Source organism: Chrysemys picta, chromosome 22, assembly GCF_011386835.1.
Source record: "Chrysemys picta bellii isolate R12L10 chromosome 22, ASM1138683v2, whole genome shotgun sequence".
Classification (NCBI taxonomy): domain Eukaryota; kingdom Metazoa; phylum Chordata; order Testudines; family Emydidae; genus Chrysemys; species Chrysemys picta.
The window spans coordinates 15,662,712-15,688,402 of record NC_088812.1 but is presented as its reverse complement, the minus strand read 5'-3'; the positions used below and the strand labels follow the sequence as shown (position 1 = coordinate 15,688,402).

Sequence of the window (25,691 nt, the reverse complement as noted above, 5' to 3'; positions counted from 1 at the left end):
CCAGCTTGACAAAGCCCTGGCTGGGATGATTTAGTTGGGGTTGGTCCTGCTTTGAGCAGGGGGTTGGACTAGATGACCTCCTGAGGTCTCTTCCAACCCTAATCTTCTATGATTCTATGCGGCGCCGCTTGATTTTCCTTTTGCTGTGCGTCTGCCTGTGCTCCTACAAGGATGAAGTTTCTGCCTATGTTAACAAAGCACCACTGCATGGCCAGGGTGGGAGCTGAGATTAATTTCCTGACATTTCTTTATCAAGGGGTAAGGGGCCTGCCGCATTATGCCTGCTAGTGAGAAGAAGGGCCTGACACAGTTTTAGCCTCGGATGTCTGGCCGCAGTCGTAGTTCCAGTCCCAGGATTTGGATTGTATTAACAGCCATGTCAATTTTAATAGCTTTTAAAAGCCAGAAGGGACCGTTAATAATGTCTAATCTGATCTTGTGTATAATACAAGGCAGAGAATTTCATGCCGCCTTCCTGCCTCCCCTACTAGAAACACTGCTATACAGAGTTGCAATAACCTTACCCCCATCGTAAGCAGGGCTTTGAAGCAGCCGCATAAGCTGCTGCTAGGTGAACTACAGGGAACGCAATTCTATTTCTACCAGGACTGTCCTGGGATTTGAACCCAGGATCTCTAGCATTCTCAGGAGGGTGGTGAAGCACTGGAATGGGTTACCTAGGGAGGTGGTGGAATCTCCATCCTTAGAGGTTCTTAAGGTCAGGCTTGACAAAGCCCGGTCTGGGATGATTTAGTTGGGATTGGTCCTGCTTTGAGCAGTGGGTTGGACTAGATGACCTCCTGAGGTCCCTTCCAACCCTGATAGTCTATGATTCTATGATTAAACTCTCCCCCTGATGCAAAAAGCATCAGGCTTGTCAGTGGGAGGTCTGTAAAGTCCACACCATTATACTACTGCTGTGGTATGTACTTGGCACCTTGGACTTGATGAGAGCCTAATCCGGACAGTTATTCAGGGGTCCATGGACAGGGTGACACATGAATGTCAAGGAAGATGCAAGTTGCTACCGGCACCCATCATGCCAATGCACACAAGGAAGCAAGCAGGCCTAAGAAATGCCATGTTGCTGAGCCATATACATAGGAGAACAGTACAGGAGAATGGCAGGTACATTGCCAAGGTTGAGCACGCCGCGAGCATGGAAGATGCTCACACATGTGGGACAGCTTCCAGAGCCTTGTCGTATAGCCATGCAAAATCTGCTCGTGTCAGTGGCCAGGAGGATGTCCAGCACTAAATGCGACACCTGTGATTGGTTGGCTAGGCTCCAAAAATGCTGTTCTGATGTGTATATAAAATAACCACGTTACCAGTTTTTTTGCAAACGGCTCGACGCTGCATGTTGCTGGGAAACAGCATTGTGCAATTCCTATTGCACTCTTGAGTTTGGAACCAAGCTCTTGCATGAAAGCACAAGTTAGGTCATCCCCCTGCACTCTCCTCGCCATTCCCAGGGTTTGTGCCAAATCCCAGCTCTAGTTTAACCACTGGCAAAACTCCCGGTGGCTTCACTCAGGGCTTGGCAGCCAAACATGCATCCATTGGAGTCAGTGGTGAAACTCACGTCAGTTTACACGGGAGAAGAGTCATGCCTTTGGCCTTTTGTAAGTGGAAATGTGTGGGCTCTGTACAGTAACAGTGTCGGATTCCCCAGGGCCACCCAGAGGATTCAGGGGGCCTGGGGCAAAGCAATTTTGGGGGCCCCTTCCATAAAAAAAAGTTGCAATACTATAGAATACTATATTCTCGTGGGGGCCCCTGCAGGGCCCGGGGCCTGGGGCAAATTGCCCCACTTGCCCCCCCTCCCCCCCCGGGTGGCCCTGGGATTCCCCACCACCTTTGCCCCTTGTGCAGTCATTTTCATGTGCACTATATCAAAAAGGGAGAGCTCTGACACGGACGTTACGCTCGCTTAGTGTGCACAGGTGAAACTGACGATGCAGAGTGCAAGGCGGTGGACAACTAGGCTTAAATGAATTCACTTGGGTTACTGCAGATTTGCTGTGGGGTAACTGAGATCAGAATCAGGCCCTTGTTCCAACCTAACTTTCAAACAGCTCCGCAGCTGGGGTAAACGAGTGTGTCTCCATTTACATCAGTGGGGGCTCTGACCCAACAAACTCTTGTGCTCTGGGGGAAGAGGAAATGTAATGATAGCTGTGCGATGTAGTATAAAGAAACATCAATAACGGGCAGACATGCTCTCTTGCAAGAAAGAAAATGCTTCATGTAGCCCAACGTTCATCATTAGTGTAAGACTCCGAACAAACCACCAGAAGGGGTCCGTCTTTATTTATAGCCGGAAAACGTAATGCTTGTGAAATGTGCCATATTGACTTCGCTGTCAGAAATGCTGATCAGCTGGAGCTCCCATTGCTTTTGGCTGGAGCTGTGTCTGCTCTGTAGTTCTGCAAATTAGACCCCGTTGTTTGCAGAAGAAAGGCTCAGTGGTGAACTTGTAGCGCAGGCAAAATTCCCAGTCAACAGAAATTGGACTTTACCTATCAGTCAGGAATGCTGGAATAGGTCCAGAGCTGGTAGAACACAGGTAACTAGCAGGACAGGTTGTTTGGCCAGTGTATTATTAATATTTATTATTTATTTGTATTAGCGTAAGACTGACAAGCCCCAGTCATGGAACAGGAGCCTATTGTGTTAGGTGCTGTACAAACACTTAACAAAAAGACAGTCCCTGCCCCAAGGAACTTACAACTGAAGTATAAGACAAGAGACAACAGGTGGATACAGACAGATGGGGGAGTTTAAGGAAACAGTGAGACAATATTGGTGATCACAACACAACAGCAGCCGCTGGTGGGGATGAAATCTAAATAAAGTGAGAGTGAACTTCAAGGGATTCAGAGAGCCAGATCCAGCAGCTATCGATGCGATATCCACTATCTGAGGGTGAAATTTTCAAGAGCACCTATGTGAATTAAGAGCCACTGATTTTCAAAGAGACTTAGGCTCCTAAGCGCCTAAGTCACTTAGAATAGATAGATAGCTATAGATATTACTAATCTTCTTCTTTACATTGTACCCTAAACACCTTTGAGAATCCGGGCCTAAGCCCCTTAATGTTGTAATATAAAACCGACTTAAGTGGGAGCTGAATGTGGCCATAAAAACTTCTAGTTGTTAACGGAGAGAAGGAGATGTCGAAAGCACGCGGCTTTGAAGTAAGATGTTGCAGAGCATTCACACTCGTAATTAAAAACCTTGTAGATTCCTTTGAATTATTTTGCATTAAGGAGTTCTGTGCAGGGAAAAAAAGACAAAGCGAGGTGAGACGATCATTGAGTAACAGAGATAATTTCATGCCATGAACGCTGACAAGCAATGTCTGTGTCTTTATCCACTTCAAAGGTGTGCTTAAGGGGGTTGAAAAGGGTGAGTTGCTGCAAGGCAAAACCAAGCCCGTAAACAATCTTAATGAATTAACTAGCTTCAACCAAGCCCAGCCCTTCAATCGTATATAAGGGGAAGCCACAGCTTCCATCTCAGAGGGGGCTCAGTCTTGTTTCTCTCTCTCTCTCTGCTCTCATCCTGCATCACACCCTTCGGTTTCTTCTTTCCGACAAGTCACCATGAACAGGAAGTTCAGTTCTAAGTCTGGGAGCGGGGCTAGGGGTTTCAGTGGACGCTCTGCGACCACCACCATCACTTCCAGTGGCAACAGAGCTGGCTTCAGTTCGGCTTCTTTGTCTCGTGTTGGGAGAAGAAGTGGCGGGTACAGTGGTGGTTTTGGCAGCAGGAGCCTCCATAGCTTGGGCGGAAACAAAAGCACTTCCATCCGCATAGGGGGTGGAGGCTTCCGGAGTGTGGGGCTTGGATTCGGTGGTGGTGGCGGCTTTGGTGGTGGTGGATTCGGTGGTGCTGGTTGTGGTAGTGGATTTGGTGGCAGCAGTGGGTTTGTCTCGAGTGGGTATGTCAGTGGAGGATACGGGGTTGGTGGGGGATACAGTGGCAGAGGCTTTGGTGGTGGCAGAGCTGGTCCTGTTTTGTCTCCTGGCGGCATCCAGCAAGTCACCGTGAACCCCAACCTCCTGGCGCCCCTCAACATCGAAATTGACCCGGAGGTCCAGAGAGTGAAAGTGCAGGAAAGGGAGCAGATCAAGACCCTCAACAACAAATTTGCATCGTTCATCGACAAGGTGAGACCAACAATTCAACGTCCCAGGCACGAGGAATCCAACACCATGGGAGACTTCCATGTTCTGCAGAAGAAGAAGGAGTTAATAGTCCTTTTGGATGTTGGCCTTGAAGAACACATCTCGAGGCAGCATCCTGGTTAGGAGTTAGGTCCTTATTCCATTTTTACTCATTCCTTACTCATGCAACCTATTACTGATGTCAAGTAAGGACTGACTGAAAAACTAAGTAAGGGCCTTAGGTTTGGGTCGGACATGAATGCACAAAATGATATGCAGTAACTAGGAGTTATTTGCAATGTCTATGCCAAGCACATTTTTTTTCAGGTGTTTATAACAGTACAAATAAAACTTAATCTCTTTCTTTCTCTCTTTCCCCTCTCCGTCCCCCCCCATCTGTCTCCCTCTATCTCCATAGTTGTTCATACATTTTTGCCACCACAATACAGCAGATGGCTTTTATGGATTTGAATCTTAGCTGTAACGGACTGGATTTGACAAGATACTTAAATATGGGCGTAATTGCACTATGATGCATCAAGCATGTGAGTCAGCCTGTGGATTTCAATGGGACTTCTCACATGATTAAATTTATATGTGCTCTTAAGTATCTTGCTGAATCAGGTCCTATCTATCTATCTATCTATCTATCTATCTATCTATCTATCTATCTATCTATCTATCTATCTATCTATCATTATTATTTATTATTTATTATGCAGTTATTTGGGGATAATCAACTTCCTTTTATTATGCCTTATCTTAATTTTTCCTTGAAAATGCCAGAGTGGAATTTTCCGCCTCTCTGCTTAGCACTCATATAGGGCCAGATTCTTAGCTGTTGTAAATCAGCAGCTATTGTAAACTGACTCCCACCACTAGGGCCAAAGTTTCAGCTGGCATTAATCAGTGTATCTCCATGGCCTTGAATGGCGCTAAGTCGATTCACACCAGCTGAGGGGCTGGTCCATCAGTGTTCTGACGTGACAGCTTCTCCTCTCGTCTTGATTCCAAAAGAAGAACCAAGAAGGATTTCTGCTTCAACTCTCCTACTGGTAGTAATTCCATCAACTTCAATGAAGCCGAGCCTGATTTACACCTGCGTAACTAACAGCAGAGTCTGGCCTGATGCCATAAGGATATTGTCCAACATTTAACATCCTCTTGCCTGTTGGGTTTCAGGTTCGATTTTTGGAGCAGCAGAATAAGGTGCTGGAGACCAAATGGGACCTCTTGCAGCAGCAGGGCACCACAATCACTAAGATCCCTATCGACCCCCTTTTTGAGGCATATATCAATAACCTGAGGCGGCGTCTAGATAGCCTAGTAACTGACAGAGGTCGGCTAGATGGAGAGCTGAGGAACATGCAAGACCTCGTGGAAGATTTCAGAAAGAAGTAAGTCAGAAAGACCAGCCTGAGAAATGTAATGGTTTTGTTGCCTTTTCTTGGCATGGATTTCTGGTTGTGGTTCATGCGGGAGCTATTTTCCTTCCTATTAAAATAACGAGAACTTGTAAACCATGTAATTACAAGTTAATCAAATCTGCTCTGCTTTCAAGACAATTCTCACGGCCATAATTAACATAATAAGCAATGTTTGCCTTGAATCGTATACAGATTTTATGGTATGCGCATCAACCTTGGAAAAAATTATTTTTATAGCATATGAAATCTATCTATCTATCTATCTATCTATCTATCTATCTATCTATCTATCTATCTATCCTCATACACCCCCTATCTATCTATCTATCTATCTATCTATCTATCTATCTATCTATCTATCTATCTATCTATCTATCTATCTATCTATCTATCTATCTATCTATCTATCTATCTATCTATCTATCCTCATACACCCCCTATCTATCTATCTATCTATCTATCTATCTATCTATCTATCTATCTATCTATCTATCTATCTATCTATCTATCTATCTATCTATCTATCTATCTATCTATCTATCTATCTATCCCCATACACCCTCTATCTATCTATCTATCTATCTATCTATCTATCTATCTATCTAACCAATGATATTTATTTTATATCATATTATCTTATCTTACACTTCTAACCTTCTCATCACTGTAGTATCTTTTAGTACAATTTGGGTGCTTAACTCCATGTATGTCAAGTATCAGAGGGGTAGCCGTGTTAGTCTGGATCTGTAAAAAGCAACAGAGAGTCCTGTGGCACCTTTAAGACCAACAGATTTTGACACAGATGTCTACAGCTGTTAGTCTTAAAGGTGCCACAGGACTCTCTGTTGCTTTTAACTCCATGTAAACTCTCTTGGAAATCTCAGCCTTAATCACCAAGATAAATGTAATCTTGGCTCGAAGATGATAAAGGGGACACACTCATGATGTAATAGCAAAACTATGATACTGATCAGAAAAACACAGCAATGCTCCAGGTCCAAACTACTGTTGTATTGAATTAAGAGTGTAATGTGTTGAATAATATCTCTGATCCATTGCAACAAAGTATAACATTGGAGGCTTCACAGTTAGCAGTCATCATTCAAGTGAAGTTGCCAGAGATTAGCATTGTATGTAAGAACCTGGCAGACACATGCCTTGCATCACTGCTTACTACTTTTTCTTCGTAGTTGAGAAGGTAGAATTCAAACATATCTCTTTACCCAACAGATTTGAAGAGGAAATCCACAGGCGCACATCTGCAGAAAATGAATTTGTGGTGCTTAAAAAGGTGGGCAATGCATCTCTCTCTCTCTTCCTCTCTCTCTCTCTCTCTCTCTCTCTCTGTTATTATTCTGTAGCTATCTGAGGATAAGGCAGCAGACTGTTGCAGAAATTTAGAACTGTAGACACTGAACGAGAAACAATTAAAAAGATAATACTGCAAAGAAAAATTCCTATGTATTATAATTTCTGTTAAAATCCAGGCCAAATCCATCCTGTGTCCTGAAGTTGCTAACCACAGTTGTTGCATTAATTTAAGCGTCTTACTTATTGCATTGTCATTTCTGTGTGTGTGTGTGTGTGTGTGTGTGTGTGTGAGTGTGGTGGTGGTGGTGGTGGTGGTGTATTTTTCTTGAAAGAAATGACAAAGAAAAATTAACCATGCTTTATATTAAGGTTTCTTTTAAAATATTCATTAGTTAATAGTTTTAATAAATAGATTATTATCGTTTGTTATGGAGTCCACCAGACCAATAGGTTGCTTATAACACCATCAACCAAAGTGCTTATAACCACCAACAATACATATTTGTAACACGCTTATAACATCTGTTAACCATTTATAAACAGAACCTCAGTGGAAAATTCAGCCAAAACATTTAAAAGGCCAAATTCAGCTCTCAGTTACATCAGCATGAATCTGCAGTAACTGAGACCCCGATCCTCAAAGACGTTTTGGTACCAAACTCAAAGATAACATAACTCCACTCCTAGGCCTGAGTCATTTGCACAAAGACCCCTTTACTCTGCGTTAGTGGGCCAGACTGGTATAAAGAAGTTTTAGGTTGTGCCTTCACTGCAGTGTTAGCTCTAGGTATGTCTTGAGTGTTGCCCCAATCCGATTCCTGTGCACACACACAAATCTCTAGTGTTTTAAACTTGACCTAAGTGGCCTATTGGTGGGAGGAGGGGTTTCATAGAATATTAGGGTTGGAAGGGACCTCAGAAGGTCATCTAGTCCAACCCCCTGCTCAAAGCAGGGCCAATCCCCAGACAGATTTTTACCCCAGTTCCCTAAATGGCCCCCTCAAGGATGGAGCTCACAACCCTTGGTTTAGGAGGCCAATGCTCAAATCACTGAGCTATCCCTCCCCCCTTTGAAGCAGAAGTGTTATTGATGCTCAAGCTAGTAATGCAGTGGGGACTCAGCTAAAGGCTACAGCTCGGGATTGGTTAATGTTGTTTCCAGGGTGGCTGCTCTCACTTGAGCTAGTAATTCGAGTGGAGTAACTTTTGCAGTGAAGACAAACCCCTGAGTGTAAACGGGGTCAGACTCATACCCAATAGCTCTTGTCCTCGGTAGCATTGTCCCAACATTTGGTGCGGTTTTTTTTCAGGAAGTGGATGCTGCCTACATGAAAAAAATGGAGCTTCAAGCAAAGGTGGATTCCCTCATTGATGAGATAAACCTCCTGCGAGCTGTCTATGAAGCGGTAAGGCTCCTATTCACAGGCTCCTTCCCGTGAGACCACATTGCTCTTTTCCCAATGACAATGTTGTAATCGAAAGACCCGTCACATTTTTCTCTGCTTTATGTATGCATGATGCAACTCCTGGAATGAGTGAGGTCACTAGTGGAATACTATATCCAGTGCTGTGTTACCTACAGGAACTAGCTCAGATGCAAGGCCAGATCAAAGACACCAACGTCATCCTGCAAATGGACAACAACCGAGATTTGGACCTGAACAGCATCATTGCCGAGGTCAAAGCTCAGTATGAAGACATTGCTAACAGGAGCCGGGCTGAGGCAGAGGCTTGGTACCAAAGTAGGGTGAGTCATCATGCTGCTATGGAACATGTAAGAGTAGATTGAGAATTCTCCTCGTAGGTTGCGGTGACCCAGTGCTTTGAATCCATAGCACTCAAAGCACTTGGCAAAAGAATGCCAGCTTCATTATCACCATTTCACAGATGGGGAAACTGAGGCAACAAAGTGGGAAAGTGACCTGCCCAAAGTCAACTAGGAGATCAGTGTCAGGGCAAGGCATAGAACCCAGTTCTACTGATTAATTTAACCACAAAATGATCCGTCCTCACCGGCTTAATTAATAAATGTGCCTACTGTAGGGAACTGTACCTTTAAGAGGTACTGAGGGCTGCAATACCTTGGTCTAATTTCAGTTGCTGGGTTTAATGAATGTTGGGTGTGGCTGGTGGCCTGTGATATACAGGAGGTAAGGCTAGATGATTTTGTGGTCCTTTGTGGTCTTAAACTCTATGACTCTGTAAATCTAACAGGCTCTGGCAAGACCCCTTTGGAACTGGTGTATCACCAGCTAGCTCTTATCCACAGCTTTTCATCCATAAGTTGCATAGGGCTTTATAATAGATGGGGAAACTGAGGCACAGATAGCCCAAATGCCTTGCCCAAGGTCCCACAGCAAGGCAGTGGCAGAGATGGGAATAGAACCAAGTTCTCAGCCACTCTCTTATGTCCTCAATGACAATAGCTCTGTCAGTCTAGTACACTGTAACTACACGCCAGATTTTTCAGTGGAGGTTACCCATGGCGCTCCTCAGCATATCAACCCATCCTAATCCTATCAGCCTCAACTTCCACAGTTGTGCTCTCATTTTCTGGGGTCAAAATATGATTTCCTTGGAATGTCCTTACATGATCCCTATTGGATAAGCGAGGGGACCCATATGGATTTTCTACCCCACTTAATTCATATATTAATGTGTCAGTCATATCACTGCTTAGTAACTGTTATTAAAGTATTTGTTCACGTGGGGCCTAAAAGTGTGCTAGATGCATTATGAAACAAACATAAAGACTGTTTGGAGAAATTCTGATGGAACCAAAATCAAAATTCAGCCAAAATCAAAACACTTCACAAAATCAGGTCAAGTTCACCCGAATTTCGTTTCGGAAGAAAACCGAGGGGGAAAAAGTTTGAATATGGTCAGACTGCAACATTTCAATTATTTTTTCCTGGTGAAAGGGCTTTTCATTTCAATTTTTAAAATGATATAATATATTACAAAAGAAACCATTGGAAATCAAAACGAAATGTTTGGATGTTTCAAAAACAAATGTTTCAACCATCCCCAATCCATATTTTTTTGGAATTTGCCTTCCTGAAGAATTAATTTTGAAACCTCAAATCTTTCATGAAATGGAGCTTCCATCCACTGCCCAACTGTCATAAAGACAGAGGATAACATTTTCAAAACTTTCAATGATCACTGATAAAGTTTGCAGATGACACAAACTGGGGGAGGGGTAAATAACGAAGAGGAGAGGTCACTGATTCAGATGGCTTGGTAAACGGAGTGAAAGCAAACACGTGCTTTAATGTGGCTAAATGTTAATGTATATGTAACGCCGACAGACCCCGGTCGTCAGCAGGCAGGATCAAACCTGGGGTCTCTGGAGCTTAGTGCATGAGCTACAAGCCATATGGCCCTTAGCTAGGGCTGTAGAGAAGACTCATTAACTCTCTCTCTCTAAGTGGTCTCGATGCCACTAGATGGGACAGAATACCCCACCCAGAAGGTGTGTGGGTTACATATACATCTGGGAATAAAGACTGCAGGCCATACTTACAGGCTGGGGGACTCTATCCTGGGAAGCAGTGACTTGGGAAAAGATTTGGGGATTGCGGTGGATAAACAGCTAAACATGAGATCCCAGTGCAATGCTATGGGCAAAAGAGCTAATGTGATCCTAGGATGCCTAAACGGGGGAATCATGAGTAGGAGTAGAGCAGTGGTCCCCAACGCGGTGCCTGCGGGCACCATGGCGCCCACCGGGGCATTTATGTGCGCCCGCCTAGTGCCCAGCAGGGGAGAGAAGCCGCGGCCCCGCGCCTGACGGGGACAGAGAACTCCGGGACTGCAGGCTGTGGGCGCCGGTGTTCTTGGTCCCTGGCAGGCGCCAGAGAGAAGCTGCGGCCCCGTGCCTGCCGGGGACAGAGAACTCTGGGGCTGCAGGCTGCGGGTGCCGGTATTCTCTGTCTCTGGCAGGCGCGGGACCCGCCTAGTGCCCAGCAGGGGAGAGAAGCCAGGGCCCCGCGCCTGCTGGGGACAGAGTACTCCGGGGCTGCGGGCGCCGGTGTTCTCTGTCCTTGTGGCTTCTCTCTTCTCTCTGGATTCATATATTATGTAATATTAAATATGATGTTTTTCATATTATTTAATGTACAAATACAAAATAAGCCTTGAAAAATTGTTGGTGCCCACCACACTCTTCTGAAAACATGAATGTGCTACTGGCCACAAAAAGGTTGGGGACCACTGGAGTAGAGAGTTTATTTTAACTCTGTATTTGGCACTGGCAGGAGCACTGCTGGGATACTGTGTCCACTTCTTGTGCCTGCAGTTCAAGAAGGATGCTGATAAATTGGAGAGGGTTCAGAGAAGAGCCATGAGAATGATTGAAGGATTCCATGCCTTATAGGAGCTCAATCTATTTAGTTTAACAAAGAGAAGATTAAGGGGTGACCTGCTCACAGTCGATAAATACCTTCACAGGGAACAAATATTTAACAGTGGACTCTTAAGTCTAGCAGAGGAAGGTATAACATGATCCAATGGTTGGAAGTTGGAGCTAGACACATTCAGACTAGAAATAAGGCATTTTTAACGGTGAGTGTAATTAACTATTGATACAATTTGCCAAGGGTCATGGTGGATTCTCCATCACTGACCATTTTAAAAACAAGATTGGATGTTTTTCTGAAAGATCTGCTCTAGGAATTATTTGGGGGAAGTTCTGTGACCTCTGCTATCGAAGAAGTCAGACCAGATGATCACAGTAGGTTCCTACTGGCCATAGAATCTATGACGCTATGATCTGAACATCTCACACACATTGGTAAACGTTTCCTTTGATATTATGCTGACAGCTAGTTGGAAGAAACTGCAATTTTTTCCCATCTCCCCCTAGTTCCTCTTCCAATGTATTTATTTATTTTAAATATGAAAAAAAAATAGAAAAATGTTAAAATTTAAATAATTTTCAACAGCGTAAAAAAAATCATCCAACTGGTGGAAAAACAGAGGGAAAATTGCATTCCATTTTTTCTCGATTCGAAATTGGGAAATTGGAAAATTGAAACATGTCTTCAACTCCAGTTATGAAAATCTTTTCTAATGACCTTATGGCTTGTATCTTTCAGTATCAAGAGCTTCAGGTCACGGCCACGACACACGGTGAAGACCTGAAGGTCACCAGGAACGAGATCTCTGAAGTGAGCCGGGTGATCCAGAGGTTGAAAGCTGAAATAGATAGTGTGAAAAAACAGGTGGGAAAGATCTTGCTACGGAATCAACATGATTTGTGGTGTTTATTACAGACCATTTTAATGAGCTCCATAACCTTGTGAGTGAGACTCTCTGTGTTGCCAACTCTTGTGATATCTGGTGTTTTTCTTAAAGCCCTGACTCTTGTAGTCTAGTTATTTCTTGAGAATCTCTACTTCTATTTATTTATTTACTTATTTTGTTTTTTAACTACGTTTCTAGCTCTCATGGGTGCAGAGTAAAGCTTGGAAATGAGTCGCCACCATGTCATAAAGGTTCAAAAACCTGGACACACAAAAAAAACTTTTGATTTTCAAGCCAGTCTTATGATTTTGGGGGACCTAACTCTGGATTTTTGAATGCTTGGGGTTAGAAATACTCGTTTTCTGGTATGTAAGGAACTGCTAAAGTCAAAGGATTCTGTTTAAGCTCTCTGGGCCAAATCCTCATCTGATAAAAATGGATGTAGCTAGGTATACTTGGGTCCTGCCTCAGTGCAGAGGGCTGGACTAGATGACCTCTTAAGGTTCCTTCCAGCCCTACATTTCTGTGGTTTGTTGACTCATTGAAATCAATCGACCTGCACTGATTTATACAAGTTGAGGACATGGCCAATTATATTTAAGTGCAAAACTATTCTGACATTTCAAGGCATCTTGGAATATTCACAGGTATCTCAAACAGTGCTGTCTGGCATTCTGAAAGGAATGTCACTTGGTATGGAATAAAACACACTCTCCTCCATGATCCGGATTGGTATATGTCACCATTAAAAACCAATAATAAACATCAGAACTCCTGGAAACTGCATAATTCAGTCAGTTATATATGCAGGATCTGACCCTTACAACAGTAAGGAATGTAGGGTAAACCTTTCAAAAGCACTTAAAGGCAAAAATTTCCAGAGTGTCTGAGTAAGTTAGAACTTTAAGTCACATTTTCAAAAGTGGCTTAGACACTGACAGACATTTTCAAATGAGTCCAGGTGAAATCAATGGAAGGTAGGAGTGTACGTACCTTTTTGGATCTGGGCCTACATCCCTGTAGAAAATAGGGCTTAGGTTCCTAAATCAGGTGCTTTTGAAAATTTTATCCATAGTGCTTTCTATCCTAAGGGTATGTCTACACTTACTGTAGATTGATGCTGTGGCAATCGATCCACTGGAGGTCGATTTAGCGGGTCTAGTGAAGACCTGCTAAATCGACCGCAGATTGGTCTCCCATCAACTCCGGTACTCCAGCGGAATGGGAAGCATAAGGTAAATTGACGGGACAGTTTCTCCCGTTGACCCAGTGCGATGTAGACACTGCAATAAGTCTACCTAAGCTACGTCGACTCCAGCTACGTTATTCATGTAGCTGAAGTTGCATAACTTAGGTGGACTTAACCCCATAGTGTAGATCTGCCCTAAGAATTTCAATGGAACTACTCCCAGTAGTAAGCCTTCTGTTTGCAGGTGTTTCTCTGCCAGGATCTTAGAGATATTTCATAGAAGGCTGAGAAATCGGGAACGAAAATGGTTAAAGAGTTGGATACCCATGTCCTTCCTTCTATACTGCGAAGAGAGAAAGAAATCCAAGGGGCTAGAAATCCACTAACTACATAGCTTGCCCTTTGGGTGACACTGGCTGCTGGACACTCAGGCCTGGTCTACCCTAGGATTTTACATCGGTATAACTACATCTCTCCGGGGTGTGAAAAATCCAACCCCTTGAGAGACGTAGCTATTCTGACCTAACCACCGGTGTAGACAACACTGGACTGATGAAAGAATTCTTTCATCGACCAAGCTATTGCCTCTCGGAGAGGTGGATTAACTACAGCGACAGGAGAACCCCTCCCGTCAGCACAGGTTGCGTCTACACTGAAGTGCTACAGCGGCATAGCTACGCCGCTTTAGCGTTTTAAGTGTAGACATACTCTTAGGTTTATTAATTCAAACCTTTATTTGACCCAAAAGCATGCCTTGTGATTTCAATTACTACTAAAGCAATGAACAACAGATATACAGAAAAAAGACAATGGCCAGTTGCCTTCTCTTGTGGCGTAGGTGGGTCATGCTTGATTTCTCCTACATACCTCTGACTACCCCTTACAGTCTACCACATTTTAGACACATCCAAATTACATATCCATCAGTTCTCTTCCAATCACCATCAAGTACAGTATTACGTGTTTTATGCAACACATACAAAACACCTGCAAAGCCTCAGTTTGCAGGATGTTTGCTGCCCACGCTGTTTTCATCTGATTATTGCTCTTTTCCAGTTGGTTCGTTACCACTGATCACGCACACGTGACCAGGTTACTACACTCTTTACTCGATATCATGGACTTTCTCCTGTTTGTCTCTGACTGCCTCTCGGCAGCAGATATTTTATATCCATGGTGGTCCAATTTAGGCACATCCTATGATCAAAACATCACCCACATAACAACCTATAAAACATCACTTAAGCAAGCTTATATAAGAAACAACTCCAAAGCCAAACAAAGGATAGGGGGGGTCAGCATAAGTGTCATCTCCAGACTCATTCCACAGACATGAATGAGCCTTGTCACAATTCCCAATACTGGAATCTCATGATTTGTCCCTTACAGATTGCTGGGCTGCAAACGGCCATTGCTGATGCTGAGCAACGCGGGGAGCTGGCCCTCAAAGACGCCCGGGGTAAGCTCGCTGATCTTCAGAACGCCCTTCAGACCACCAAGGATGAACTGGCTCGTTTGCTGCGGGATTACCAGGAGCTGATGAACGTCAAGCTGTCCCTGGATATCGAAATCGCCACCTACAGGAAACTGCTGGAGGGAGAAGAATGCAGGTAGGTGCAATACACAAAAGTGTATGGTAATTATGGGGCTGGGTAAATCAGCAAAGTTTCTGTCCATGTGGCTGAGTTGCTTCCAGACTAACTCGCCACATTCCCTTTTCTACTGGTGTCTTCCAATAAAAGTCCTGGCAGGGAACATTGGTCCTCTGACTCTAGTTCCACTGATCACAAGATGTTGGGTTCGTATGAAAATTTTGGGTGCGGAGCCCTTGAAAATCTGCCCCTGAGATCTTTTGCAAATGTTGTCATAATTAGTGTGAATGAGAATCAGACCCCTTGTCCTTTTGGGAAGCATTTAAGCCCTCTACATTTCAATATTTAGTAATTGTATTATAGGGAGTTATGGGGCGATTTATATGAATTACTTTTCTTTCCCCGACAGGATGTCTGGAGAATATGCTGATCCTGTGAGCATCTGTAAGTATCTCAAGGATTCACCTTCATTTGTCAGAATTAGAGCTGATCCAAAAATGAAGGGGTGTGTGTATTTTTGATATTTTGACCAGAATAGCAAAAAAACACACACAATATTTCAGCCAAAACCTGAAGAAATTCAATTCAGAAATGCCACCACAATGCCTCTGGGGAGTTGTAGTTTGGGTGCCTCATACATCCACTTTCCTGTATAGGCTGGGTTCCCTGGTTGGACTACGTTTCCCATGATGCACCATGGTCTCCTCTCTTGGTGAACAGAGGCTGTGCATGATGAAGTCTTTGGCCATGGTGCATCATGGGAGCTGTAGCCCAGCTATGGAGCTTGGTCCATAGAGGGGAATGGGGACATGAGGCACATGTCTGAATTACAACTCCCATGCGGCACTTCAGCAGCAATTCTGAATTTAAATATTTTGGTTTTCAGGCATTTGATTTTTCAAAGAAAAATTGCAATTTTCCAAGGAAAAATTGTATTTGGTCAAAACCCCAAATTTCCATCAAAAAACAGTGGCAGAAAATTTTCAACCAGCTTAATTAGATGTAACACCAGAATTTGTCTCTCTTTGGGAATCACAAGCTGCTCCCTGAATAACCAGAGGGATATTTTTCTTGCAGCTGTGGTCAGCAGCACCACCAGCGTAGCTGGCAGCGGTGGCGGAGTTGGAAGCGGATATGTCCTTGGTGGAGGAGGTGGAGGTCGTGGAAGTGGCCTCAGTCTTGGTGCTGGCGGAGGTGGTCTTGGCCTTGGAATTGGCAGCGGGAGTGGTTTTGGAATTGGTGGCAAGAGTGGGATCAGTGTTGGCGGGAGTGGGATTGGTTTAGGAGGAAGCAGTTTTGGCTACGGAGGGGGGGTCACCTCTGGAGGGGGAAGCAGCTCTAGCATAAAATATGTCTCGACATCCTCTTCATCAAGCAAAAAATTAATTAGATAAAGCATAAAAACTCAACTCAGGGACCTCTGAATTAACCCAGGTTTTTGCTGCTTGGTGACGGGAACTCCCACCCCACCTTTCAACATTCATGGGGAAAAAACCCCTCATCCTGGGACAAAATTTTGCCCTCAGTTGTACTGAAGTCAATAGGTCTGAATGGGAGTAACTGAGAGAGTAGAGTTGGCATCTGACCCATTGCTCATTGGAAAACTGAGATAACCGTAGAAGCACGGATATACTTTCCCTATAGCTTTGCCTCATTCAGGACTGGGCTCTGTTGTCAACTGCACCAACTTTACTCTAGTGTGGTGACCGGGGGCCTGATTCTCCTCTCCCTTATGTTTGTCCTGCACTGGGGTAATTCCATCACGTCCGATTCTCCGTTGCCCTGCCATGGTGCAATATGTGTGTGAGACCCTGTAAATAACTGCACAGGGTGCAGGATAGCAGAGAATCAGGCCTGTTGACTTCAGCAGACGAACTCCTGAGTTACGCCGGTGTATCAGAATCAGGCCCTACGTTTTCAGCGTTCTGGTTGCTGTGGATGTCCAAGGTTATTTCCACACTCATGAAGTAACCCTGGGTTTTTCCACTCCGCCACTTTCTCTTGAATTTCACTGCATCAGCTCACAGGTGTTTCAGGGCTTGGTCAGGACAAGGAATACTGGCTTTCTGCAGAGGGCATGAATCCCACCCATTTAGCATCATGAACGTTAATAGAGGCCATGAATCAACACATCCCTACTACTTCCTTTCTGCGGGCCCACTCCTGTGTGATGTTCATAAAATGTAACAGCGTTGCCTTATTCTTCCCTCGTTGTTAAAGGACCTGCGGCTTTTCACTCTGTGCATCACCAATAAACTGCATTGTGTCATTAACGTCATGCGGCTGAGTTTTTAAACTAGGCTGTTGCCTTAAACTGCTGGTTGGGCTAGTCTTTTGTTGCACTGGGGTAACTTAAGGTGTGTCAACACTACCCGCCGGATTGGCAGGCAGCGATCGATCCAGCGGGGATCGATTTATCGCGTCTAGTTTAGACGCGATAAATCGACCCCCGAGCGCTCTCCCGTCGACTCCTGTACTCCAGCACTGGGAGAGGAGCAGGCAGAGTCGATGGGGGAGCAGCAGCAGTCGACTCACCGCGGTGAAGACATCACGGTAAGTCGATCTAAGTACGTCGACTTCAGCTACGTTATTCACGTAGCTGAAGTTGCGCAACTTAGATCGAGCCCCCCCGCCCCTCCCCCCCCGCCACAGTGTAGATCAGGGCTTAGAATTAGGCTCACACCCTTTATGTACTAGGTTACACAGTCTTTAGCTGAACTTCCATTGGACTTTGCAGGTATAATTTTTGGCTTCCTTATCCACTGAAAACATAGTAAAATGGATGAACATAAATAATTATAGGATTAGAAGGGATCTCCAGGGTCATTTAGTCTAACTCCCTGCCAAGATACAGGATTAGTTGTGTCTAAAAATAGGTAATAAATTATTAACTACAGCTGGGAAAAAAATTGTCCTAACCGTTTTTTCCAGTGAAAAATGACGATTTGGTGACACTGAAACATTGTGTTGGTGTCACCAAATTGTTTTGGTAAAAATAAAAATGGTTCCTTTTGACATTTTGGAAACAAAACCTTCTGATGTTTGTTTTTGGTTCCAAATGGCTTTTCATTTCAAAATTTTATTTGATTAAAAAATCAAGAATGTTTACAAAGGGTCAAAACTGAAATGAAATGATTTGTTACCCCCAAGGGTTTAATTTTCCAAAAAATGTAAACAAATAATAATCATTCTTGGCTCCACCCAAAATAATTTTCATTTTTTTTTTCGGAACTGCCAGATAAAAAAACATTATTTGCACAGCTCATCTCGTAAGCCTCAGAACCCCGGACTTTCTGCCAAACGAACAACTATGGGCTAGAGATCGTCAGCTGGTATAAATCAGCGTAGCTTCTTTGGCATTAATGGCGCTACGCCGTTTTACACCAATTGAGAATCTGGCCGTACAAATGGGTCAATGCCTCCAAAGGGTTAACAGCTTTAATGGTAATACTAAACCCATTCCTTCTTATTGGTGAGAGCTATGGGCATGCATAATCTGACGTGATACTCTTGAGGTAGAGAAGAGTAAATATTACGACTTGCCCCAAAAGATTTCTCTCCCAAGAGGATTTGAATGCAGTACCTTTTGAGGTATAACCCTGATGCATTACCCATGTAGGCATGCGATCTTTGGTTATTACTTGCTGGCATTGGCACGGATTATTTTAGGCAATAAACTGCCATCAGTTTCCCCATGAATGCAGTAAAGTCATATCCGCAACGGAGATAAAAGTTCTTAATATCTTCAGTCTCATGGGGGCCTGATTCTCATCTCCTACGGATGCAAATCAAAAGAAGCGGCACTCAAGCTAAACCTGTGTAGGCGTGATCAGAAAGAGGCCAGTGGTCCCCATGCGTGGTCTCAATTGCAACGCGTTAGATGCCCCATTGGGTTCAGTCTGGTTAGAAAAGGTTGGATGCACGCTACACTGGCCCACGGTGATGCTTGTGATGGGAAAGTGGCAGTTTTTCCCCTCTCTGCTGCCCCAGGTGCCTGTCCACACTTATTTAGGCTAGTGTCCAGGAGACAGTAGCAAAATTGATGCTGCATAAGAGATGGCTTTGAGACATGGAAAAATAGGAATTGTCCGTGGTCAAAACCATCTTTTCTACCCCATGCCTCTCTGTGGGTCTCCTGGGGACAGGGGCGGCGAGTTGTTTGGGCCCGTAGTGCCCGGGCTCCAGGAATAGTCAGAGCACGGGGGCCGGCTCCACCAATGTTCCGGGCTGGGTCTCTCTCCCGCCCCCCCCCCGGAGCATCTCCCAGCCCCGCCTGCTCCCCCATGATGATTTAAAAGGGCCCAGGGGCCCCCGCCGCCACCACTGGCAGTGCAGCGGGGCTAAAGCGGTTTCCTGCCCACCCTCGCTCCACGCAGCGCGCCACTCCCGGAAGCGGTCGGCACATCCCTGCAGCCCCTGGGTGTGTGTGTGTCTCTGTGCGCTGCCCCCGCCCCGAGCGCCAACCCTGCTATTGGAACTGCGGCCAATGGGAGCTGCGGGGGCGGTGCCTGCGGGCAGCAGCGCGCGGAGACCCCTGGCCCCCTGCCTAGGAGCTGCTGCCAGAGGGGTGTGTGGGTCGTGTTTGGGAGCCGCCTGAGGTAAGCGCTGCACCCCTCACCCCCTCCCGTACCCCAACCACCTCCCCAGCCCAAAGCCCGCACCCAAACTCCCTCTCAGAGCTCGCCCCCGCATTCCCTCCTGCACCCCAACCCCCTGCCTCAGCCCAGAGCCCACCTCCACACCTAAACCCCCTCCCAGAGCCCGCACCCCTTCCTGCACCCCAATCCCCAGCCCAGAGCCCGCACCCCGCACCCAAGCTCTCTCCCAGAGCCTGGACCCCTCATCCCCTCCCGCACCTAATCTCCCTCCCAGAGCCTGCACCCTTCACCCCCTCCCACACCAAAACTCCCTCTCAGAGCCTTCACCCCAAACCCCCTCCTGCATCCCAACTTCCTCCAGAGCCTTCACCCCAAACCCCCTCCTGCATCCCAAGCCCCTGCCCAGAGCCTGCACCCAGCACTCAAACTCGCTCCCAGAGGCTTAGGCAGGTGTGGGGGGGGGGGGGGAAGGAAGAGGAGGGGACTTGGCCCCATTCTGGGCACCACCAAAAATTATACAAACCTGCCGTCTGCCTGGGGATCAGGTATGCTCGCGGTGGGTGGGGATTCTGTGCAGCGCCTCCTTGCACTGTTGTGTGTGCAGGGGATACCAAATCCACCATGCTCCTGCACCTACGCTTTAGAGACCCCTGCCAGATCAACCCTGGTAACTGCAAATCTCCCACCTCGTTAATCTTTAGAATGGATCCCCCCACTCTGGGGCCGGTGCTCTGGACAGAGGAATGCCACAAACCTGGCAGCTGGTATTAACGGGAGGCACAGGATTGTCACCTTGCTTGATATCTGACTCTTGTGCAGTCCTTTGACTCTTCAAAACGCGGCATCCATTAGACACGGAGCTCAATTTTTCAAAAGCGCCTGGGGGACTTTGTAGCGTAAGTCCCATTTTCACAAGTAACATAGGCGCCTACATCCCATTGACTTTCCATGAGACTTAAGCTCCCGAGGAGCAGATTCCCAAAGGGATTTAGGTGCCTAAAGGGGCAGCCAGACATCTAGCGGGATTTACTCAAACTGTTACGTGAGTTAGGTGCCTAACTCCCATTGACGTTCAATGGAAGACATTATCAGTACCATGAAGCCAGCATGAGCAATGGCTGGTGATTCAGGTGGCTATTTGAATCTCTATTGTTTTGTATCTTTTATGCTTCCTTAGGGGCCCAGAGAGTACGAAGATAAAGGCAGCGAGCGTACGGAGGCAACAGAGTTTGCCTTCTTTCCCCATGATGAGTTCTTTGTGTTGCTGTCACAGTTGCTGGGGTTCCCCTCACAGGCTCATCTTCTTTGTGCCGCTCAGCTGTGAAAACTTGTGTCAGGAAACCCACCCTTCTGCCTGTAGAGCAGTGGTCCCCAAACTTTTCAGGGTCACGCCCCCCCCTTATCCCTGTCCCCCCTCCAGGGTCCAGGTGCGGGGCAGGGAGAAGATTCCCCAGGCCAGGAGAGGATCTAGGTGGTGCTTCCTCCCCACCCTCAGGCCCCAGCTGCGCCCCCCCCGAACATTCCTCTGTGCCCCCCAAGGGGTGTGTGTTTGGGGACCTCTGCTGTAAAGGAACTAGTCCAAATTTCTGCTTTGTCAGCTCAGCTGTGCAAAGCACCTCCTGCCAGAGGGCACTGCATTTAGACCCTTGTGGCAGAGCTCTTCGAGATGGAGCTTGAGTCAGCAGGCCGATCTCTATTAGCACTAATTCGATTCCCTGGAAGAAGGCCTAATTGATCAGGGATGGGCCTGGTTACCAGGCCAGACCTGGGTTAGGAAGCAAATGAGCTAATTAGCCCATTACCAGTCAAGGGGCTTAAACAGAGCACAGGAAGGCAGTGTTTGGAAAGGAAGGGGGAGAGCGACAGAAGGAGGGGAAGCAAAGCTAGGGGAACCCTCTGAGTAGGGACCACTCGCTCCCCACCTCCTCTTTGGAGAAGGGGCCAGAAAGCTGGGAAGCCCCAATATGCATTAGTGGAGGGCCTGAGACACTGTCCATTAAGCACATGTTGGTGTTTACAAACAAGAAAGGTCTCAGAGTGGCCCTGACTTTGTGGAAGAAATGGGGCTACGGTTGATGTGTCCGAGCACAGTGCTTTAAAAAAATACACTGAAGGGAAAGACAGGAAAGCAGCCCTCTGCTTGTATCTCTGAACAGCTTCTCTGGATACTGGAACCCAACCCGCTGTACAAAACACAGCGTGTTTCATCAAACAGCCCCAGGCGGGTGAAGGCTGCGAGCCCAGCAGTTTTGACCCTTCAAAGCCGCCTGGTAGATTGAAAGTGCTGAATAATTACAAGAGAACGTGTTGCTCCCAGGTAAGCCCCGCTCACGAATGTTCTGCGTTAATGTTCTCACTCCCATAGCAACCAAGCCCTGTTCCTCATATTCGTATCGGGAGCATCTCCTGCTCTCCCATCACAGGTTTCAGAGTAGTAGCCATGTCAGTCTGTATCAGCAAAAAGAGCGAGGAGTACTTGTGGCACCTTAGAGACTAACACATTTATTTGAGCATAAGCTTTCGTGGGCTAAAACCCACTTCATCGGATGCACGCAGTGGAAAATACGGTAGGAAGATATATATACAGAGGACATGAAAAAATGGGTGTTGCCAGACTAACTATAACGAGAGTAATCAATTAAGGTGGGATATTATCAGCAGAAGAAAAAAAACTTTTGTAGTGATGATCAGGATGCCCCATTTCCAACAATTGACAAGAAGGTGTGAGTAACAGTACGGAAAAATTTAGCATGGGGAAATCATTTATACTTTGTGTAATGACCCAAGGATTTCTGTTGGCCTAGGTAATGTACTTGGTGGAGATTGTGGTAGCAGAAGCGTTAGCAGTAGAAGTGGCCTTGGGAGTGGTGGGGGTGTTGGCTATGGTGCAGTGATCGGCAGTTTTGCTGGAGGTGTTGGCAGTAGCGCTGGTCCGGGCAGCACCATTGGTGATGGTTTAAGTTTTGGCACCGGGGGATGTGGTGTTGGAGGGTTTGTTGGCAGAGTTCCAGAAGGCAGTCTTGGTGGCATCCATAAAGCGATCATCCAGAAGAACTTCCTTGCCCTACGAAATGAGAAGATGGAGCCAGAGATCCAGGGAATGCAAGTGCAGGAGAAGTTGAGGATTTTGAGCTGCTCCAACAAATTTGCCTCCTTCATGGACAGGGTGAGACTGGGAACTTGTTATCAATGGGGGGTGGGGGCGTGGGGGGTGGGGAGGAGAAATTGCAACACCACTAGCACTGCTGGAGTTTAGATCTCAGGGGCATGATTGCGAGTGACTCCACTTAGCTCAGTGGATTGACTCCAGTTTGACACAGGTTCAACTGAGGTCACATTATGACCATTACAGCCGGGTTCTCTGTTCGCTTACATCTTGTGTAGTCACTTACACCGGTGAAAATTAAATGCAAAATTGGTGTGAAATGATTCCCATCCTTATTTGGGAGTGTCTTCAACACACTGTACACTGGTGCATAGGTGCTGGGAGCGCTGCTACACCCCCGGCTTGAAGTGGTTTCCATCACATACAGCGTTTACAGTTTGGTTCAATGGCTCGCAGCCCCCCCACTATAGAAATTGTTCCAGCCCCCCTGCACTGGTGTAAATAAATGCATGAGGTTCAGGGCAAAAGAATATTTACCTTAAGCTTTAACTTCTTGCATCTCAACATTTACCATCATTAAATAATTAGTGGCTGACCCCCTTGCCATTCTCTGAACGTCCCCCCCCCCATAATTTTCCACAACTGTGAACATTTAAATAGGTAACATTTTAAGTGCTTAAAACTAAACATGGGTATTATCCATTACAATGATAAAAATCAAATTCTGCCAAGCCCACTGATCAACTGTGATCAAGTCACACCTTAACCTTCTCTACATTACCTGCTGGATTGACCGGCAGCGATTGATCCAGCGGGGGTTGATTTATCGTGTCTAGTCTAGACACGATAAATCAACCGCCAAGCGCTCTCCCGTCGTACTCCACCATGGCGAGAGGCGCAGGCGGAGTCAACAGGATAGCGTCAGTCATCGACTTACTGCAGTGAAGACACAAGTCGATCTAAGTATGTCAACTTCAGTTATTCACGTAGCTGGAGTTGCGTAACTTAGATCGATTTTCCCTCCCCCCCAGTGTAGACCAGGCCCTTATTAAGCTAAATAAATTTGACTCCCTTGAGACTATCATGGTAAACCATGTGTTCCAATTGTTGAATCATTCTCCGAACCCCCTCCAATTTATCGCCATCCTCCTTGAACTGTGGGAACCCAGAACTGGACCCAGTAATTTTGCAGTGATCGCAACCCAGTGCCAAATAGAGGTAAAACAACCCCTCTACTCCTACTGTTTATGCCCCCTGTTTGTCTTTTTGCTCTGTATTTGTACAGCGCCTAGCACAGTGGGTTGCTGCTCTGAGTGGTATCATTCCTGCAGTACTGCATCTAATGACGTGTGTAGAAGTGGTAGAGTGAGTCACGGCGCCATCTAGTGGCTCTTCCCACAGAGAGACTAAATGCCAGGCTCAGCTGTTTGAAGCCTGTGCGATGGTTGGATCTGAAAAACAAGGCTCCTATCCCTGGCTTCCTCTGTGGGGACGGTTGATATGACGTTGGTTCTGCCGCTTGCCGAGTGTGAAGCCGTCATAGGCCCACTGCAGGCAGGTGGGGTTCACAGCCACTGTGTTCCCTCGGTGTTTCTGGGTCAGAGGGAGCAGCTTTATTATAGAATAGGTACAAAGGGAATGATATTCCCCTGCATGGCCGTCTACTCCAATACTGCACATCAACCTCTAATAGCCCTGCTGAAGCGATACTCTCCTGCTTTTACAAGAAAGAAGGATACTCTTGTGATTAGAGTATTAGCCTGTAGCACAGAGGTGGGCAAACTGCGGCCTGCAGGCCACATCCGGCCTGTGGGACTGTCCTGCCCGGTCCCTGAGCACAGGAAGGCAGTGTTTGGAAAGGAAGGGGGAGAGCGACAGAAGGAGGCTTGTGCCCCCCCACCTCCCAGGCTTTCCAATAAGCCTGTCCTAGTGCTCTGAGCAGCATGGTAAGAGGGCAGGGGAGGTTGGATAGGGGGTGCGGTCCCGGGAGGGGGCAGTCAGGGGACAAGGAGGAGGGGGGGTTGGATTGGTGGTGTGGTCCCAGGGGGGTGGGGGATCCTGGGAGGGTGCGATCAGGGGATAAGGAGCGGGGGGGCGGGGGGTTGGATGGGTCAGGGGATCTGAGGGGGAGCAGTCAGGGGGCGGGAAGTGGGAGGGGGCGGATAGGGGGCAGGGGCCAGGCTGTTGGGGGAGGCACAGCCTTCCCTACCCGGCCCTTCATACCGTTTCGCAACCCCTATGTGGCCCTTGGGCCAAAAAGTTTGCCCACCCCTGCTGTAGCAGAAGGAGGCTTTTAGGCATAGGTGTAGTTTGACTTCCATAGTTGGGGAAGGCAGTGGCCCTCCAGCCAGGCCAATGAGGCTGTGCGCAGGGGGCAAATTCTGCCTCTTCCCAAAGCGTGCAGGGCTGGGCCTGTCGTGGGGTCACCTGCCCCGGTGTGTGTTTGGTCTCTCGCAGGAACCTGGGGAAAGGAAGGAGGGCTAATGCACAGGACTGGCCATTGGAAGCCATGGCTGGAAACCACCCAGCCTCCAGGGCTTCGGGGCAGGGCCGGGGCCGCCCCACTCCCGCGTGTGAGTTTCCCATTGACTCAGAGCCGGCCCCGCGCTCGGTTACATGGTGCCGCTGGGCTCCCTGCCTGCATGGCATCTGGCAGAGCCGAGCCAGTCAAGTGACCTCGGAGGCCGGGCGAGCTGCGAGCTGTGCCCAGTGGGGAGAGGCAGGAGCAACAGCTGGGCGGGGAGACTGAGGATAAGGGGTGGAGCCTGCCCAGGGAGGGGGGTCATGACTCGAGCTGTTCGGTGGGCAGCCAAACCTTTAAATTGTGTCCCGCCCACTGTCAATGTGTACACTTTGGGGGCCAACATCCCCCACCTCCGTCCATGCTTTCAGGCACTCCTCACTCTGCCACAGACTTCCTGTGCAGCCTTGAGCAAGTCACTTAATCACTCTGGGAGCCAGTTCCCCATCTGTTAAATGGAGATAATGGTGCTTCCTTTGGGTGTTGGGATCGTAAACGCTTTGGAGCGGGGATCGTCTCTTACTATAC

At 46.8% G+C, this 25,691-nt stretch overlaps 1 protein-coding gene across 1 annotated transcript; it reads left to right on the top strand.

Annotated features, from left to right (window-relative positions):
• The first annotated feature begins 3,529 nt into the window (after positions 1 to 3,529).
• On the top strand, positions 3,530 to 17,207 carry LOC101938825 (keratin, type II cytoskeletal 5-like). Its single transcript, XM_024106322.3, has 9 exons — positions 3,530 to 4,175; positions 5,355 to 5,569; positions 6,830 to 6,890; positions 8,221 to 8,316; positions 8,493 to 8,657; positions 12,010 to 12,135; positions 14,736 to 14,956; positions 15,348 to 15,382; positions 16,016 to 17,207. Exons 1-9 carry the CDS (start codon positions 3,609 to 3,611, stop codon positions 16,330 to 16,332), a joined length of 1,803 nt encoding a protein of 600 aa, XP_023962090.2. The 5' UTR covers positions 3,530 to 3,608; the 3' UTR covers positions 16,333 to 17,207.
• The last annotated feature ends 8,484 nt before the right edge of the window (positions 17,208 to 25,691 follow it).

Bases quoted from the DNA above. Each gene is read 5' to 3' on its own strand.
- LOC101938825 (XM_024106322.3), top strand. From the start codon at position 3,609: ATGAACAGGAAGTTCAGTTCTAAGTCTGGGAGCGGGGCTAGGGGTTTC. The intron at 6,891-8,220 runs GTGGGCAATGCA...GTTTTTTTTCAG, and splicing joins AATTTGTGGTGCTTAAAAAG to GAAGTGGATGCTGCCTACAT. The intron at 15,383-16,015 runs GTAAGTATCTCA...TTTTTCTTGCAG, and splicing joins TGCTGATCCTGTGAGCATCT to CTGTGGTCAGCAGCACCACC.